This window comes from Labeo rohita, chromosome 22 (genome assembly GCF_022985175.1).
Source record: "Labeo rohita strain BAU-BD-2019 chromosome 22, IGBB_LRoh.1.0, whole genome shotgun sequence".
In the NCBI taxonomy this organism is placed as follows: domain Eukaryota; kingdom Metazoa; phylum Chordata; class Actinopteri; order Cypriniformes; family Cyprinidae; genus Labeo; species Labeo rohita.
Window position 1 is genome coordinate 54,096,954 of NC_066890.1, and position 19,737 is coordinate 54,116,690.

The 19,737-nt window shown below is 36.4% G+C and overlaps 1 protein-coding gene across 2 annotated transcripts; it reads right to left on the reverse strand.

The window, feature by feature from the left end:
• Positions 1 to 1,719: 1,719 nt before the first annotated feature.
• Positions 1,720 to 11,425, reverse strand: LOC127153857 (SLAM family member 5-like). 2 transcript variants are annotated; one of them, XM_051095129.1, is made up of 6 exons: positions 11,298 to 11,425; positions 10,407 to 10,721; positions 5,558 to 5,836; positions 5,385 to 5,483; positions 3,025 to 3,080; positions 1,720 to 2,462 (listed from the first exon to the last, which is right to left on the reverse strand). In XM_051095129.1, the coding sequence occupies exons 1-6, from the start codon at positions 11,344 to 11,346 to the stop codon at positions 2,418 to 2,420; spliced, it is 843 nt and encodes a 280-aa protein (XP_050951086.1). In that variant the 5' UTR covers positions 11,347 to 11,425; the 3' UTR covers positions 1,720 to 2,417. The 2 variants fall into 2 exon arrangements, with proteins under 2 accessions (XP_050951086.1, XP_050951085.1); XM_051095128.1 differs by having other exon boundaries at positions 10,407 to 10,742; positions 11,298 to 11,412.
• Between the last annotated feature and the right edge of the window lie 8,312 nt (positions 11,426 to 19,737).

The window sequence follows — 19,737 nt, forward strand, 5'->3', positions numbered from 1 at the left end:
ATGCTTCAGTACATCTGGCATCCCTATGGGGCCCCTCTACTGGTCCCTAGGGCGTTGGGAAGGTTACGTATTGACTCCACTTTCCGTCACGTCCGCCTGTCGGCACTTGTGTCTTGCGTAACGCAGCCTCAGGGTTGTGGCCTTTTCCATGGGTCTGTTCCCATATGTAACGTCGTAGTGAAACGACTGAAGGGGAACGTCTAGGTTACGTACGTAACCCTCGTTCCCTGAAGGAGGGAACGGAGACGTTACATCCCCTGCCACAACCCTAGGCTGTGCTGACGCCGGGCTGCGGCTCGGCTCCTCAGCAAAAACCTGATGAGTGGATGCGCGCCGCCATCTTATATACCCGTATGTACGGGGGAGTGGCGTTGCACGCAAACTCCACTCGCCAATTTCATTGGCCTTTTCTGTTAAGCTCAGAGGTGATTGGTCACTCAAGCGAGTTCCCATATGTAACGTCTCCGTTCCCTCCTTCAGGGAACGAGGGTTACGTACGTAACCTAGACGTTTCTGGATGCTACTGATGAAGCACTAAATTAAAACAAAAATTCAGACATCACAACAGCACCAAAAGATCAAAGAGTGAAGACAGAACAGACATACTGATAGAGAATAAATATATAGTTTATCCATGAAACTCTTCTAAAGCAGCTGATTGGTTAACTTAAAGCCGACTGGGTCATCCAGTCATTTGTTTGTTTCCATCTACATACAGGCTTGGAGTGGAACAATGGCAGACAGGTACAGCGCGGGCGAGGGTCGATCAATGGCGAACGTAAGGCAAGGAAAAAGGGTAATCTGAAAAACAAGCAAGATATCCACAGGGCAGGCAGCAAAACAGACAAAACGAAATAACTAGGCAAAAAAAAAAAAAAAGGGAAACTAGGAAACTGGCTTTGTAAAGGTTGCTAACACTAGCAGAGTGCTAAATGCAACATACACAATCCACAATCCAATCCAATACTCAGTGAGTAGCAAGAGGAAGTCCAAGGCTTATATAGTGTGTCTGATTAGATACAGATGTGTGCGAGTAATCAGCGCAGTGGACAATGGGGAATGTAGTCCTGGGTGTGGTTCAACAGTCTATGTAATGTGAAATGCACAGGCAACCTCTGGTGGTGGGCAGACTGAACAGGATTCATGACAGATGCCAATAAAGAGACTTTTTTTTCAAGAGTGTGTGGATTCTCCATGCTTACTAATAAATGCTGGTAAAATTTATTACAAGAGTTCTCATGATTAACCCTTTAACTGTCACTGTCCCCTCTGTGGGACGCCTGTCAGATCGCTGTCTCCATGCCTAGACAATTAAGATCCAGCCCTGGACACCAGATCCCATCAGAAAATATTAGTTTGTCCAGTAAAAGAAAAAAACTCTTCAGCAGAGTAGTCTAATACCCAAACCCTGTTAACAGGAGGTCTTGTCTGGTACCCAAAAATACCCAAAACACTATTAACAGTCTTCTATCAGCCAAGAAGTTGACTGAGGAAAAACCAGTGAAAGTGAAGAGCAGAAGCAGAGGACGAAATAATGATGGTAAAAAGGAGCAGGATTTATTGAATAGTCTTAGTTGCGAAAAAAAAAAAAAAAAAATATATATATATATATATATATATATATATATATATAACAACTATAATATAATATAAATGAATAATCAATTAATGAATCAATGAAATGGATATATAAATGACTATAATGATAATTGTAAATGATTATATGATTAAATGGAATAATGAAGTGATTAAATGAGTAATGATTATAATTTAATAAATGAATGAAGAATAAATGAAGAATATATAAAAGGAAAGCAAAACATAACACAAATATATGGTTGCTCTCAAGGCAAAACACACACAGTTTGCATTTAAGGATCATCCGATCCTTCATGCTTAAGTTCAATTCACCATATTACAAATAAATCCTAATCTAATCAATACAAACTGTACATCGTTGGAAAGGTCTAAGACTCCTGAATAGATATTTTACCATATTTTTGTGTTACAAATTATGTGGGAAAAGTAATAGATTAATACATGTCAAGAGTGCAACTTAAAAAAATTCTACATCATAACATGAGTTCAGACCTTTGTCACAAAAGACTATCTTCATTGCCTTTTTCCCTGTCACGTTTTAGAAATCATAAGAAATTATATATCAGTTAAAAACTTAAAATCTCAAAATTCATCCTTTGAAAGGCATTTTAAAATCAGACATTGCATTACCACGGAAAATGTACATTAAAATCATATTACAAAATGTTTTCATTCATGAATTATACAAATTCTGGATAGTATATTTGTATGTCTGTGTTCAAAAATGGGAGTGACAGTTAAAGGGTTAAAATGCGAATAAAACCCAAAAGTGAGGTATTGTCCTGTATGAATTTGATCATCATTTGAGAATTTGATCATCATTTTTTGGGGACATTTTGATACACAGCATCTGCCTTTGATTTCTGCAAGGAAACACAAACAACAAATCCAGGACAGTTTAAAAGCCATTTCAAAATAATCAGACCAATAATAAAAAATAAATAAATAAATACATAACAATGTATACAGACAATTTCTCACAAAATACATTGGGAATGGGAAGATCTATTGTAAGATTTGCTTCGTTTGGATGCTTATAGAGACCTTCATGCATGATTATCTTGATATATATATTATATATATATATATATATATATATATATATCAACAAAAAATACTTATTAGTAACATGAAAATTGTCTTTCTTTGGGAGGGGTTTCCTTCGCCATGCTTCCTGAAAGTAGGGGTAGGAAGCTGACAGCCTCATGTGACAGGAAGGAAGTGAATACCTGAATATTTGATGGAACAGTATTCTAAAGTGTTACCAAGTTTAAGAACACCTGCTGTAGGTAATAATGATCAAGGCTGACCACCCACTTCTGTTCTTTGACCGCCTGATGCTATTGCCTACAAAACTTCAATCAGCAAGCTGTAATCAGACTGACTGCAATAACTTCTTGCAACTCAAACTATGAATGATCTTACCGTTTTTTGAGATTTTGATGAATCAGTTCTGTCTTCTTCCAGGGGTACTAGAGTAACTATAATAAAGACATGTTGTAACAACAGAGCTTGCAAACTTGTATGGAAATCTGTATATCTGATCCAAATGCGTTAGTTAATATTGTAGGTCAGTGGTTCTCCAAGTGTGGTTTGAGTACCACTAGTGGTACTCAGGCTCCCTCTAGTTGTACACAGAAGTTAATTATAAATTAATACAATACAATTTATTCTTTATTTAAGTTAAGTTTTTATTGTATTTATATATATATTTTTTACATTTACATACAGGTTTTATTTAACTTTTAGGTACAAGACATTTTAATTTAATAATTTTTTTTTTTTTATTTATTTACACTGTTAAAAATGTTCAAACTGTGTATTTACAGTGTTAAAGTGGCTGACAACAATAAATATTCTTATTGGGAATAAAACTGCCTCGCTGAGCAGAGCTGTAGCTTACAGTTTTTCCTCAATTTGACACATTTCTCCAATCTCAGGTGACTATTCTCAAAACTGTTAACACAGTGAGCTGAACACTTTGTTATTGTCCTAAACAGACTGTATGTTGTCATTCATTTTATATTTTATTAAAAATCATCATGAATCTTGCAAATAATTTTCTCAAAACAATGTGCACAAAACTCTAAAATGTTTTCACATTAGTTAATGCAACCAACCAATACTTTAAAATATCTAAAAAAAAAATGTTCAAATCAAATCACAAACATTTATTTACCATTTGTCCAAACACAACAAACAAAATTCTGTCATTTGACGCTATATTTTTGATTGGCTATAAACTGCTACCTAGCCAGTTATTCAGACACTCAACACAGGAAATTAAGTTTTCCTAATCATTTCACATTTATCCAAAATTCTTTAGAGTAATAATAAAGGGAAAGTATACAAAGAGCAAGAATGAATATGCAAAATAATAATAATAATAATAATAATAATAATAAAATGGGGGGGGGGTTAAGAAAAAAAAAGAGGTTTAAGTCTATAAGGTGGTGGTGTGGGTAGAGAAAGGCGTGTAATGACAGAAAATATTGTAAGAGTTAACAGTGTAACAGGTACAGAGATGAGCAGAGAGGAGGATGTGAGAATGAGGAGAAGGAGAGGGGTAAGAGAGTTACTATGTCCCAACACACACACACACACACACACAAAAGCCTTTATAATATGTTATACTATGATTGTTGTTGATAGTACAGATTTTTAGTCCTCAAGTATGTAGTGTAGATAAAATGCATTTTCCAGATGTAAATGAAAGGCAAGGTTAATAATTCAGAATAATTAATGTATACAGCAACATGTGTGTATATACAGTGATGGCCAAAATTATGCTATTAGAATACTAGTATTTTCACCAGCTAAAAAAGTTCATTTAGATTTGCACAATATATGTATAATTCAAAACTCCCTGTTGAAGAATTTCAATAAACATGTATTTTCATTAGCATATTTGTGCATCTACAGTTGTTTTATAATCAATAGAGAACACACCTATAGATTTGATGTTAAAAATTACATTTAAAGGATGCCTATTTTCCACAAGTTGATATGATTCTTTAGGGTCTTAATGAAAAGTCTCTAATATACTTTGGTTAAAAATTCTCAATGGTTGTGTAAAACAGCACACTTTTTACCTTGTCAAAATGAGCTCTGCAAAAATCATCTCATTCTAAGGGGTTGGTTCTTTAAATGCAAATGAGCTCTGCTCACCCCGCCCCTCTCTTCTCTCTGTGGAGTGATGAGCTGTGCTCTAAGAGATTGTTTACTGTAGCCGCATTTATCATGTTTAGTCGTAGACGTTATTAAAAAAGGTGATTCATCTCAAAGAGATTCATAATAAAAAAAACCTTATACTCGCTTCTGCTGTAAGTGAAGCTGGATCACAAATGATTCATTAAATTGATTTATTAAATTATTTGATTAATTAAAAAACACTGTATGGATTTTTATCATTATAGGGTAGATTTGTACATACACTGCCAACACACATTAATGTTCAAACAACATGCAAAAGTCAACTTTGTACCCGATGACCCTTTAATAAATGCATTACTAGAAAAAATTGCAGTGCTTCATTTTGCAGTAAAGTTGAACTGTTTGATTACAATAATTTTGTGTTTGGATGGCTGTGCTAATTGTTTTGAGAACAAGTACATTGCATTGGAGAAAAGTGTCAAATAGATGTAAAAACTGTAATAGTTAGGCCTACTACGTATTTTAATGCTGGTCATTATGGTGGTACTTGGAGAGCCAAATATTTTCTGAGGTGGTTACTTTGTATAAAAAGTTTGAGAACCACTGTTGTAGGTAATAACTGAACTCCTTACCAGTTTTTCTAAATTTTCTGCAGAAGCAGCACATCACAACTGCAGCTACAATCAACAGAGATCCAGCAGCAGAAAACAGCACTATCAGAGAAACTGAGACTGGAAGATGTGAAGGAGACAGTTATTAGTGTGAGTGAATTTGTACGTTAATACATACATCAATGCTGACATACCTGTGTGGCAGAGTTTACTGATGTCCAGATGTGTGGTCTGGTTGCTGATGGGATTGTTGATCACACAGCTGTAGGTGTTTTTATCCTGATATTCCACCTCCAGAGGTAGAGAGAGACTGATGCTGAGATCAGACACACTGATGCTGGACAATAAACTGTTTCCTTTGTACCAGGAGAGAGTCACATCACTCACATTCAACACTGAACACACCAATGAACAAAATGATGAAGAAAGATTTTGTGAAGAATTTCTGGTAATGTTAGGAGTGGGCAGATGACCTGTTTAGACAGAAGAAATAGGGCAAGTGTTTTCATTAAAAAACAAACAAACAAACAAAACAATCTACTTTTTTTAAATATAAAAAAAAAAATGTGTTACATTTCTGCTTTTAAAATACTCCAAAACTGGCTTTCAGTTAGATACCTGTGCGGGATGGATTTTTCAGTCCCACTCCCACTCAAAACAGGAGTGTCCCACTACTGCCCACAAAAGTCATCATACAAGTAGCCTATATATATATATATATATATATATATATTTTTTTTTTTTTGTATGAATCAAACCCTGCAAACTATTATTATTGTTATAATTTGTTCTCAAATTGTTAATGTTATTAACATCTGCATTGCATGACTACATGTATATAGTGTGTATTAGCATGTAGCCTAAATTTCAGTTTCTGTACAGTCTATTCTCTAACAGTACAGTCTAATCTCATTCAAATGTCATATATATAAAAACAAATTATTTTAACCCAAAAAGCAATTTATTCTTTCTTAGAACTGGTGGTTATCTTCCAAATACAAATCCTGTGTAAAGATGCACATTTAAACCTTGAATGTAATTTAATTTCAGTCATGTTTCTTAAAAACATAATCCATATATATATATTGTTACATTCCAGAACGTTATTGGGTGGTTGTTTTGTCTGTTGCCCTTTTTTTTTTTCTTATTTCAGGTTCTTAGTGGTTCCACCCTTGCTGCTCCTGATAGGTTGGCTCATGTTCCATTATGTATTGTGATTAGTTAGACTGGGTTTTTGGTTTATTTTTAGCCGCACCCATAGCCAGTCTTTCTATTAGCATCTGACTTTGAACAACTATTTCTCACTTGTAAATATTTCACTTGCTACCACTTCTTTTGTACTTTATGTAAATAAACACTCTTTGCTAATAAAAGTACTTAGTTTGTCATCACTTTGTTTGCAACCAGTGCTGGGCATTCAACTTGCCAATGTCTTACAAATTTAAGTGTGCGACCCGTATACCCCTAGAACATCAAGGGTCGTAACAATATATATATATATATATATATATATATTAGTTGTTCTTATTGCTTTTGTGCAATAGATGAATCAATTATTTATTTATGTTTAGAGCAGATATTTCTATTTTTGCGGGAGTTCCGCAAATCATTTTATTCTCCAGAATCACACACAACCAGGCGAGAAAACCAAAACACGGGAACAAGGGAAACTAGGAAATGCTAATAACAGGGATAACAAACATCAATACTCCGTGGCTAGCATGGGAAAGTCCGGGGCTTTTATAGCGTGCCTGATTGGCTAAATGAGGCAACGCAATCGGCGCAATGGGTGATGGGAGTAGTAGTCCAAGGTGCAATGCAATGCATCTGGTGGTGAGCGGACCGCAAGCCACCGACCAGATTCGTGACATATGGAGATGACTCTCCATCATATGGCTTGACTCATGGAGAACAGCAGCTTTGGCTTGACTTGACTCTGTTGCTTGACCGGACCTGGAAGCTTGACCGGACTTGGAAGCTTGACTTGACCCTGGGGTAGCAACCACGACGTGAAGGAGCGCCATTTTAGCTGCCCATACAGCCATGAGGGGTGAATCCAGCACGTGGGCCATCATAATGGGCCGTGATCTTGGGATGTCAGATGAGACATGGCGAGGCTCTGGGCCGTCAGGCGGGACATGACTTGGCTCAGGGACCACGGCTGTGACTTTGCTTGACTCAGGAACCACTTCAGGAATGGCGGCCATGATGGGTGCAGACTCCGGAGCAGAAGACATGACGGGAACAGGCCATGGCTTGGCTGACGGGGCGTTAGCAGGCTGTGGCTTGGCTGACGTGGCGTTAACTGGCACTGGTTTGGCTGACGGGGCTTTAGCAGGCTGTGGTTTGGCTGACGTGGCGTTAGCGGGTGCTGGCTTGACTGACGTGGCAGCCATCTTTGCGTCAGGCTCTGGCGTGGCGGCCATCTTGTGCAGTGGCTCTGGCGTGGCGGCCATCTTGACAGTGCTTGGCTCAGGAATGATGGCTGTAACTTGACTTGAGACAGAAGCGACAGCTGTAATTTGACTTGACACAGGAACAACAGTTCTGACTTGACTTGACACAGGAAACACAGCTTTAACTTGACTTGCCTTAGGAAGAGCAGCTCTGACTTGACTTGATGCAGGAAACACAGCTCCAGCTTGACTTGACACAGGAACAGCAGCTGTAATCCTGCTTGACTCAGAAACTTGACTTGACTCAGGAAATACAGCTGCAACTTGGCTTGACTCAGGAAACGCTGCTGCAACTCGACTTGACGTGGAAACTTGACTTGACTCAGGAAACGCAGCTGGTTCTGGTATGGCAGCTGTGACGTGACGGAGCTCTGTTATCGCCGCCATTTTGTAAACGGGCTCCATCGTCGCCGCCATAGTGTGAACACGCTCCGACGCGGCCGCCATTTTGTGAACGGGCACCGCTATCGCCGCCATTTTGTGCACGGGCTCTGTTGTCGCTGCTATGGCATGAACGCGAGACAGATACATGGTCGAACAGGCAGGGTCAGACAATGGCAGGCAGGTATAACGAAGACGATGCACAATAGAAGTCTGTGAAACAGGCGAGGGTCGATCCGTGGCGAATGTAATCCGTAAGGGGCTTGGCGAGGAGAATAACCAGTAAACACGAGCGAGAGTCAGTAGGCAGGCGGCGATCAGTCGAAACGAAATAACCAGTTGAGAAAACCAAAACACGGGGACAAGGGAAACTAAGAAATGCTAATAACAGGGATAACAAACAACAATACTCTGTGGCTAGCATGGGAAAGTCCGGGGCTTTTATAGCGCGCCTGATTGGCTAAAGGAGGCAACGCAATCGGCGCAATGGGTGATGGGAGTAGTAGTCCAAGGTGCAATGCAACAGTCTGTATGATGAGAAAGAGCGAGAGCGACATCTGGTGGTGAGCGGACCGCAAGCCACCGACCAGATTCGAGACATTTGCATGCTGTAAATCCCACAGCTCGGATTCAGCACAAACTAACATGGTGGCCCCCATCACCGTAATAGATTAACTAATGCGGTCATCAAAAAAGTGTTTAAACTTACAAATACATTTACTTGCACATATTTCAAAATTTGAATATCAGAAATTTCATGATATAGTGAGCATGTTTGTGAATATTAGTAATAAAAAAAGAAAAACAAAATAAAAGCGATCCATGTGTCTTACAGCGCTATTGTGGCTGTGGTGTGTCACATGACAAACATGACATGTCGCCATGGAAACAATAAGGCTATACATTTTAAACTAACGGTCGCCTAAAAAAAACTTACGCTGGGGGCTCCTCTAGAATATTTTAAACTCACGTGTGAAAGGGTTAATGAAGATCCGGACTGCATTAGTAAGAACTTGGTCCTTTGTTCACTTCATTTTACCATGTGTTACGGGGCAAACGAAACATGAAGTGGGCGGATCCATCTGCATAGCTTTTATTTATCAACAAAGACGTGGTCATATACAGGCAGGGTCGAACACTGGCAAACAAGTATACAGAACAGGCGAGGCAAAAAGGTGTTCCAATAAACATGCAAAAGTTCCAGGGCAGGCAGCAAAACAGACAAGATGTATTCATACTGTTCGTGATTGGCTGCAGCTGTGTGTGTAGTGAGTAAGGTGGAGCATGTGAAATGTAGTCCAGAGTGTAGTGCAGCAGTCTGTGTAATGTGAGTGTCAACAGAATGGCACAGCGACCTCTGGTGGTGAGCGGACTTAAGAATCTTGACACCATGGATTCGTTCACAAGCAAGGCACAATTCGACATAGGATTTTCAGAAAGACTGAAACTAAAAGACAATGCTGTGACGACTATATTGGATCCAAAAGTAACAACACATTACATAAGTGTGAGTAACTGTTTTTATTATGTTCTCATTATAGCTTTGTCTTTGTTAATACATTGCTGACCTTGGAGATCAGGGGGCTCTACGCAAAGCTGTGTTGCATTTGTTTGTGGTTCACTCTGTCTCAAATCGCGCTCACAGAAAGCGCTTGAGAAACAGCTGTCTCTTCCGCGGCTCAATATGCTATCAACTTGTTTTAAATGTAAATTCGTTTAACTGTATCACATTCACGTTACATGATTTGACTGATTTCTATGTCAAAAGGGCGACAGCACACCGTATTAAGAGAAATTAACATTCATGTTTTGATAATCACTGACCCACTTCAAAACAAAGCAAAAAATAAATCATCTTTGAGAGCAAGGGGGCCCTCTGGTGTTTCGGGGCCCTTCGCAGCTTGCATATTTTACATATAGGGAGGATCGGCTCTGGTTTGATATGTATTTATGCATCCATTTGTAAAGAATGTAGGCTGAAAAATATACATGATTGTTAGCCAGTCATAACAGTGGGTGATAAGGGGGGGTCAAAACAGAACAGAAAATACCCTCTGAATTTAAAATGATCATGTTTTTGATGTAAAATTCTTAAAAAACAACAACAACAACAACAAAAACATTATAAGTGGACATCTGAGTCCAAAATAATATATTATTAATTAATAATTATTAATAAGAATATGTGATTTTCTTTTCTACTCACCATAGACAAAAACATTGAATGTTTTTGATGACCATTTTGCACCGATTACCTCGAGTTGATAATGTCCAGCATGTTGAGTTTTGATGTCTGTGATGATCAGAGATCCAGTATGTTTTTCCAGCTTCAGTCTGTCTCTAAATAGTCCATAAGGTCTATCATAAATGGAGAAGATTTGCCTATCTCTGTTGACTTTAGCTATGAGAGAATGGTCAGCTCCAAATTTCCACAGTATATTGTCGTCGTCTTGTATGTCAGTAACATCCATGCGTAAAATGACGGAATTTCCCTCTATCACTGACACTGACTGTATTTCATCTGTCAGAGCAACAAAAACACCTTTAGTACAAACAAAACAGATTTTAGACAGGTTAAGGCTCCTGATGGTTTGCTAAGCTTGAAATCAACTGCACTTTGAAACTATATGTAAATTGCTTTTTGACCAATGAGTTTACATTATTTTTGTTATTATTCATGATCATTTTTAAGAGTTTGCTGGGCAGGATTTCCATGTGTCTGGTAACAATCGTTTATGTTAATATATTTAAAAATCACAAACAAAAAACAAACAAAGAAATGACCAAACAAACGGCTTGAGATGTGAAAAAGTGGCTCAGTGGAAGATTCGCTTCCTGTGGTTGTTTTTTTTTTTAACTATAGACATTTATTCTCCATGATTTTTACCATTTAATACTTTTCATGACTTTCCAGGCATTATTACAATTTAAATTACAGTGTAAAAATTTCAAGATCTCACAATACCTTAGTTGTCTGATTTGATCTGAGATAACAGCAAAGTGTAAATAGTCTAGTCTGATAAGTATCAGTAGTTTGTTACTCTGTTCTAAAACAGATAATATATTAAGCCTTTAAAAAAAAGCATTTATAACTTACTGTTTAGACTCCCCCAGCACAAAGAGAACAAAACAAACATGTGTAACATTTTCTTCAGTTGTTCAATGTCTGATCTAATAAGACTATCTTTTGAACACACTCAACCTGTGTGAAGCCTCCCACAACAGATTTTGACCCTCCTAGCTCACATGCTCATTCTCTGTGTGCATGTTATAGATACACGTAATTGATCTTCTGTCCTGTAGACTTCTTATAGACTGTTCCTGACAGTGAAAAACTATCTCCATGTTTATTATTTAACATTGATAATATTTGAAAGGTACAGTTGTAAGTCAACTGAATTACCTATAGTTCAGTTGTTTTGTATATAAAAAAAAAAAAAAACTTTGCCATTTTTCTTGAGGTGTGAATCTAGAACATACGCAGGATCTGAGTCATTCTGAAACCTGCTGTGTGTGTGTTTTTTTTTTTTTTTTTTTTTCAGAGAGGTTGTTTGATCTGTTGAGTAAAGAAATGTCTTGTATGTGGCCATTAGTTAGAAGTGTTAGTTAGAAGTTTAGTTAGTACATGAAAAGTGTCTTTCTGTTCTGCTGCTATGAACCTTATAGTTTGACTTCCTCTCTAGCTAAAACTGCTTTAGATTGAAATAAAATAAAGAATGAACCAATCAAAACTGATGTATAAAAAGTCAAGATTAATTTACCTTTAAATTTACATTTAATAATTTGGCAGGAAAACAAGTGATTCATCAGATGGCAATAAACATGGGAAATGTCCATTATGCAAGTCTTCAGTGATTGTTCAAAACATTAAAGACTAGGACAGGAAGATATTAAGTGAAGATAAGAGCACAGAAAAGGTGAAAGAAAGATTTTTTTTTTCCACAGATGAGATTTCAATTGTTTCTTGAAACTTGTGAGGGATTCAGCTGTCCTTATGGTTTTAGGTAGGTCATTCCACCAGTGAGGAACAGTGGAAGAATACTTCCTTGAGAGTGATTTTGTGCCTCTCTGCGATGAAACAACAAGGTGCTGCTCACTGCTCAAGCAGGCTTCTCGAGGGGGTGTAGACTCACAAGAGCGAGCAGAGGTAGGAGGGTGCGGAGCCTGTGGCTGTTCTGTAGGCAAGCACCAATGTCTTGAACTTGATGCGAGCTGCAACTCGAAGCCAGCCAGGAAGTGGTGTGACATGGGCTCTCTTGGGGTCTTTGAAAACAAGAAATGCTGCTGCATTCTGAATCATTTGCAGAGTCTGATTGAACATGTTGGAAGTCCAGCTAGAAGAGCATTGCAATAGTACAGCCTAGAAATGACAAGGGCCTGGATGAGAAACTGAGTAGAATGTTCTGTTAGGAAAGGCCTGATCTTTCTAATGTTGTATAGCTCAAAACTACATGATTGTGTTGTTGTGTTGTGAGAGAGGATCCCGGGCACGATGTGTCAAAAATATGATTTATTGCCCGTCATAAAAATTCCTCCACCCGCCCTCCCACCCACCAACCGGACACCTGTTTTTGTACACCCCCCACCCCCCGAACTGGCCATCTGTTTGTACATCTGTTTATTCACCTCAGTAATTCAAAGGAATTTAAGACCGTTATTTTATTTGGGAAAGTGCTTTTTGTGAAGCGGGCCATTGAAAACTGTTATTTGTGCTTTAAACTTTAATTGTGAAACAATGTATGATTGGTTAAACGGGTTCATTTTTATTGAAGTTTTTTCACATACAATAGAAACACTGTGACAACGGTGTTTTCCAGAAACAGTAAAACAAGTCAAGACGAGCATTTCTGTATTGTTAAACAATTTTGGTGATATATTTAAAAGAAAAATGTACTAAACGATCATTAAGCACTAACAAAAAGCAGTCAGATACGACTGTGTAAAACAAAAGCAAACGATAGTTGTCAAAATCTTGCAACATTAAATTTTTAAAAGGGTAGAGGTTTTTTATGTTGATTTAAAACAAAACAAAACAAAAAAAAAGTATCAGACACCATCGTTAACCAACAGCATAAGATACTTGTCAAAATGTATGTTGTAGTAGCATTACAATTTTAAAAAGGTAGTGTTTGTTACAAGTTAGAAAATAAAGAGTCGAACATCTTACGCTGATCTAAAACAAAAGAAAACAAAAAAAGTATTAGACATGTTCTTGTAAAATAGCATACAGTATTGTCAAAATCTGTTGCAGTATTAAAAAAGGTACAAGGATACAAGAGTTAAAGTAAAAGAGAAGGAAAAGAACATTACATCTGCTGTAAAAGGTGATCTGTTTAAGCGCACTGAAATGCTTGAATTCAAAAACGAAAAATTTAAATAACAGCAAATAAAATAACTCATGCACATTCATATTCCTCGCTGATGTAACGTTAGCAGTTTTATTAAAATGCTACGCATGTAGCGCTACGTGACGTCTATTTTTATATTGTTTAGCAACAGTATACATTTTTATATTGTTTGGATCAGCTGGAGTAGACAGATATAAATGTTTATTCAACCATGCTGAAAATAAGTAAATATTGTTAGCTGATGCTAACTGTCTAGCTGCTTGCTGGTGCTAAGTTGAGATCATTTTTTAGATATAAAGTCCAAATATTTTTATTCAACAACCTAGATCATGGTAACTACAGCAATTATCAAAGTGGAAAGTGATGCCCTCTGGGGGCATTTGGCCAGGGGTGTTTTTACATGGACAATATTTGAAAGGAAAAAATCATTATGATAATATAATTATATTTTCCTTAAAATGTTCTTGTTAACTTCAGTCCTTATTCTCAAGTCATATATAACTGTGATGTTATGCAAAACAAGCTTTACTTGTTCACACTTTTTTCTTACTGTTGACAATATGATGGTCAAATCTGTTTTCTCTCAGGTACATTGCTGTGTAAGCTTCACATTGAATATTACTACATCACTCTCTTCAACATAGTCCATATCAACAACAGTAGGGTTATAAAAAATATGTGCTGCCTATATAAATTTGCTAAATAAATCTATCAGTACTTTTTTACTTAAGTACATAAAAAATCGAGTACTTTTGTACTTTCACTCGAGTAAAATTGAAAGAGGAGCACTTTTACTTTTACTGGAGTAATATTTTATTATACTTATCTGTACTTTTACTCGAGTACTTCGTCCACCACTGCATGTGTGTTTGCATTTGCATTTATGTTTGCCATTTTGTGTTTGAGTTTGTATGTATGTTTGTGTTCGAGTTTGCATTTGAGTTTGTGTTTACATGCATGTTTGTTGTTTGTTTTTGCGTGCATGTTCGTGTTTGCGTTTACATGTATGTTTGTGCTTGTGTTTGTGTACGTGTCTGTGCTTGTGTTGAGGATTGAAAAATCTAGGAGTGAATATAAAGAAATAACAAATATATAAATATAAATATAACTAAACAAACAATATTCACTAAAATGAAACAAGAATTTTCCAACAGTATACACCGGTTTGTTAAAACAATCACCTTCGTCCCTGTTTAAGATTGTTGTTATCAACGTCTCCTTTATCTATCTAACCTCATCCTGAACATCAGTTTGAAGCCACATTCACCAAATCCACATTATAAACAATCTCACCAGATGCCATGCAAATCCAGCTGTGTGTTGTAAAAAGGTTCAGTGCACATCCTTTGACCTACTGAACTTTTTGGCAAAGTTCACAACACCAGTAGACCCAGCTGCACTCACAGGTGTGTACCGTAAATGGTTGGGAAAAAAAATATCTGTTTTGATCACTGAACTTTACCTGACACTGCCCCACAAAAGTAAAAAATGCCAGATCCCCTCAGTTAGATTGTAAATGGGTCACAACATTGGCTGGTCTGATAAGCCATGCATTGAGGATTGTAGACCCCACTCACCAACCTCTCTGGTTTATCGGGCTGTGGGATACAAGCTATTTACATTTCGTGTGATGATGTCAAGTTTAGATGATTAATTACATGCGCGTGAACATGTGTTTTAACTACCAGTCTTACGGGGGAGAAAATCAGTGAAGACTCCTCTCTTGTTTTTATTGTGCAGAGTGGAACAAAACATTTGCATTCATCTTGATATTTAACTACCTACACGTACATGTGTGCGTTTCAGCTGATATAACAGACCGTAAGGTCTAAAACTGACAAAAATCAAAGAGTGAATAAATAAATTAAATTAATGAAGTGCGAATAACTAAATAAAATAAAATAAAATAAAATAAAGAAAAATTTTCCCTGAGGAGAATTAGGAGGCTTAGGAGAAGTTTGTTTGAAAGGAAAACTGGTATGATCTGTAAAATGAAAAACTACTTGTATTAATGTTAAATGGGAAGAATGCTTTCATCAATTAAGAAATGTCATAGATTTATTAACCCTTTAACTGTCACCCCCATTTTGAACATAGATGTGAAAATGATAAATATGTTAAAAATCCAAACTTATATTTTTATAATTCATGAACAAAAACATTTTGTAAAATGATTTTGATGTACATTTTCCATATGCCTGATTTTAAAATGGTTTTCAGAAGATACATTTTGAGATCTCAAGTTTTCAACTGATATAGAATTTCTTACAATTTCTAAAACATGATAGGGAAAAAGACTGCGAAGAAAGTCTTTTTTTTTGTGACAAAGGTCAGAACTCCTGTTATGATGTAGATTTTTGAGGTGCGCTCTTGTCATAAATTCATCTATTACTTTTCCTACATAATTTGTAACACGAACAGTGGGGCCAAATATCTATTTAGGAATCTTAGACCTTTCCAACAATATACAGTTTTGTCATGATTAGATTAGGATCTATTTGTAATATGGTAAAGTAAACTTAGCCCTCCCGCCGAGGGGTCGGGTGACAGTTTAATAAAAGTCTTTTTTTTAATTTTAAATATATTATTTTGTTTAATTCTTTGATCATGCATTTGAATCTTTGCATCGGCCTCTGCTTATGGTGTTAGTGTTGTCTTAGGGGGCGGGGTTTGACAGTTGCGCCCCTAACTTCATTTTGATTTTAGGCAGCATGGAGACGGATGTATTTTCGTTGAACTGTGTAAGATGTTTGGTTCTTTTCCTTCTCTTTTACTTTAACTCTTGTATCCTTCTACCTTTTTTAATACTGCAACAGATTTTGACAATACTGTATGCTATTTTACAAGAACATGTCTAATACTTTTTTGTTTTCTTTTGTTTTAGATCAGCGTAAGATGTTCGACTCTTTATTTTCTAACTTGTAACAAACACTACCTTTTTAAAATTGTAATGCTAGACTACAACATACATTTTGTAAAGTATCTTATGCTGTTGCTTAACGATGGCGTCTGATACTTTTTTTTGTTTTGTTTTAAATCAGCATTAGATGCTCAACTCTTTTACTTTAACTCTTGTATCAGTAAAAAAAATAATAATAATAATAATGTTACATAATTTTGACAACTATCGTTTGCTTTTGGAAGATGAGAAGCTCTGTCTTTGCTAGGTTGAGCTGCAGGTGATGTTCCTTCATCCATGCTTAGATGTCCACTAGGCAGTCTGAGATCCAAGCAGGTATCGTTGGATCATCATGCTGAGTGTCATCAGCATAGCAGTGGTAGGAAAAACACCCTGATGGACCTGCCTGTAAAGTAAGACTCAAACCACTGGAGTGCAGTTCCAGACAGTGCTACCTAGTGATGCAAGGGTGGACAGAAGGATTTGATGATTAACAGTGTTGAAAACAGCAGATAAATCAAGAAGAATTTGAATAGATTTATTTGGACTCAGCTCTTGCACACCATAGCGCTTCAGTGATTGACAGCAAGGTGGTTTCGACCTCAGCACACTCACTTACACTCACACACACACACACACACACACACACACACACACACAATTATGCACACTTAAATGAATTAGTGTGGCTATAATCATATATCCAAAATGTGTTAGAAGACTAAAATAATTAGATCAGACCCAGAAGGATTAAGCTCTGATAAAGTATTCCTGTTCAGTTTTGTTACATGTTTATATAATTTTATATAATTTTAATGTTTTGTGTAACAAAATGCTTACTGTGTTCAGGTTTGACAGTTGTAATACTAACTTAATTTGTCTTTGTTACAGCACAAATTAGCTTAATTTGTGCTGAAACAAGTCTCCAGATCTCCCTCCTCTCGCATCAATGAAAGATGACCTATAGCCATGGGTGTCGGAACCATTGAATGTGGGTGGGTCATGCCTATAGCATCCATATATTTCATGAAAAATCTTATATTATGAGTGCACTTGCTCCACATCTACATTTGAAATAATAACCTTGAGCATGCAAAAGACGTGGCCTGTGAATGGCCCCTCAGGCTGCTCTCCCAAGTCCAAATGCTATGCACATGCATTCTCTTTCTCAACTGTTTACATTTCGGCTACTTAAGACAAACCCGACTGTGCTTATGAAGGAAGGCCATTTTGACGTCATTTTGTGTGTATTTGGCTGCTTAAGCTCAAAGTGTTTACAGGAATTTCTCTTATTATAAACTCAAAAGCTGCAGGAATGAGTCCAACTATGCGATATACACACACAATCCCCCAGCGAAAAGGACCTGATTAAATAAAACTCTTATACAGAGATTTGTGAAATAACATTCAATGTATTTTCCAAAACTATTCCAGGCCTGGAAATTGTTGTTTTAAAATTGAATGGCTTTTCCAGGTTTTTCATGACCATACCAAACCCTAAAAAAGCAACTGATGCACGCTTTTAACGTTTAAGCTGGTCAATTTACAAATTATGCAGTGAATAATAATGCAAAAATGCTTTTGTTATGAAACTGTAGTTGCAGCAATATTGCGAAAGAGGGCAGCGTAGTTTTTTGAGCAACAGTTGTTCCGGTGAATTCAGTTCCCCTGTTTCCCCTCATAGCACAAGCGCAACTTCTGTACGAAAATAATTTCTTAATGATTTTTACATTGAAACCCAGGGGGAACAGTTTTATTTAGGCCATTGATTATTGCACTAAATGTTTAATAGTTATTGCTTTATTGCATGAAATTAGTGTATCTAATGATTGAAGGTATTAGATAAATAATTCTAATGTATTCCAAATTCTACCCAGTGGTGTGTCAGGTACTTTAACCCTTCTAAGAAGGGGTGACAAAATGTAGGACATGGTAGCAATATAAAGACCTTATTTATATCAGCTGCTCATTCGCACAAGCTAATGGTATACATCTCTTCTGTTTTCATTCAAATATTGAAGACTACGAGGTCTTTAAGTCTACAGCACTGCCTGCTCCATCTTCAGCAATGGTGAAAACAGCCAAAGCCCAAGGACAGCTTCTCGCAGCACCCCTAATTTCACCACCTTGATACATTTCACACAGACATGTACCTGGAGGGAGCCTTAGGCCCTCACACATAACAGTACACAGGGAGTCTGTTGTATTCTGCCCTTTTTACTTAAAAGATCAAAGAACTTGTATTGAGTCTACTTCAAACTAGAATGGAACTAAACTTGTGTTGCTGGAACCACTTCTTTTCTTGTATATAATACACATTTTAGCAACTGAGAACAGTTACAGTCTCTGTAATAATGTTATTTATTGTGATTAAATGTGAAAAAGGTGTCTTGAGTGTGAATGTACTGAACTTTGAAAAGCTCTGCGAAACAATGCACAAAGCTATTTCATCATAAAAAAACTGTAAAGGTGTTATGAAAAGGCTCTTTTTATCCCTTTAACTTATATCTCTACTGTGCGGTTGAGCTAACTTTGATAGGGAATAAATCTATAAAAAGGAAGGGATGAGAGAGCAATCTTTCCACAGCTATACTGCCCCATCTCTGTGTCTGTAGTTACTGGTCAATCATCAGATAATAGGGTCAAACAAGCAATCAAGGAAGTAGGGATAAAACCATAAAGTTGTTGCAAATAGGTAGAGGGTAAAGAACAGGAATATAGCAAAATATAAGAGAAATGCAGAAATGTTTATTTATAATAATTATCCATCATGCATGACCGTACGGTTGATATGTCAGTAAAAGACATTGTATAGCATATATATTGCCATTCAACTATATATATATATATATATATATATATATATATATATATATATTATACAGAATATATATATATAAAAAAAAATATATATATATATATATATATTTAACTTTGTGGACACTGAAGGTTATGAGATGTATCCAAGATACTAATAAAGTTAAAGGAATGTTTATTATTGCAAAATAACTGAAATAGTAAAAAAAAAAAAAAAAAAAAAAAAAAAAAAAACAGCTTGAGGCAATTTATTAGATGTCTACTAATACGAATTTTAAGTTAACTAATTTTTTCATTACCTCCATTTAGGGGTGAAAGTTAAAGGGTTAACAAATATTTATGGATAGCGGTTGAATTATGAGAACAGGATATATATATTTTAATGTGTCAGTAAAGCAATATGGCTTAAAAATTAAAGTATAAGCATGCATAAAAAATACTGTTTTGAAAAATGTGTAATTAACCTTTTGTGT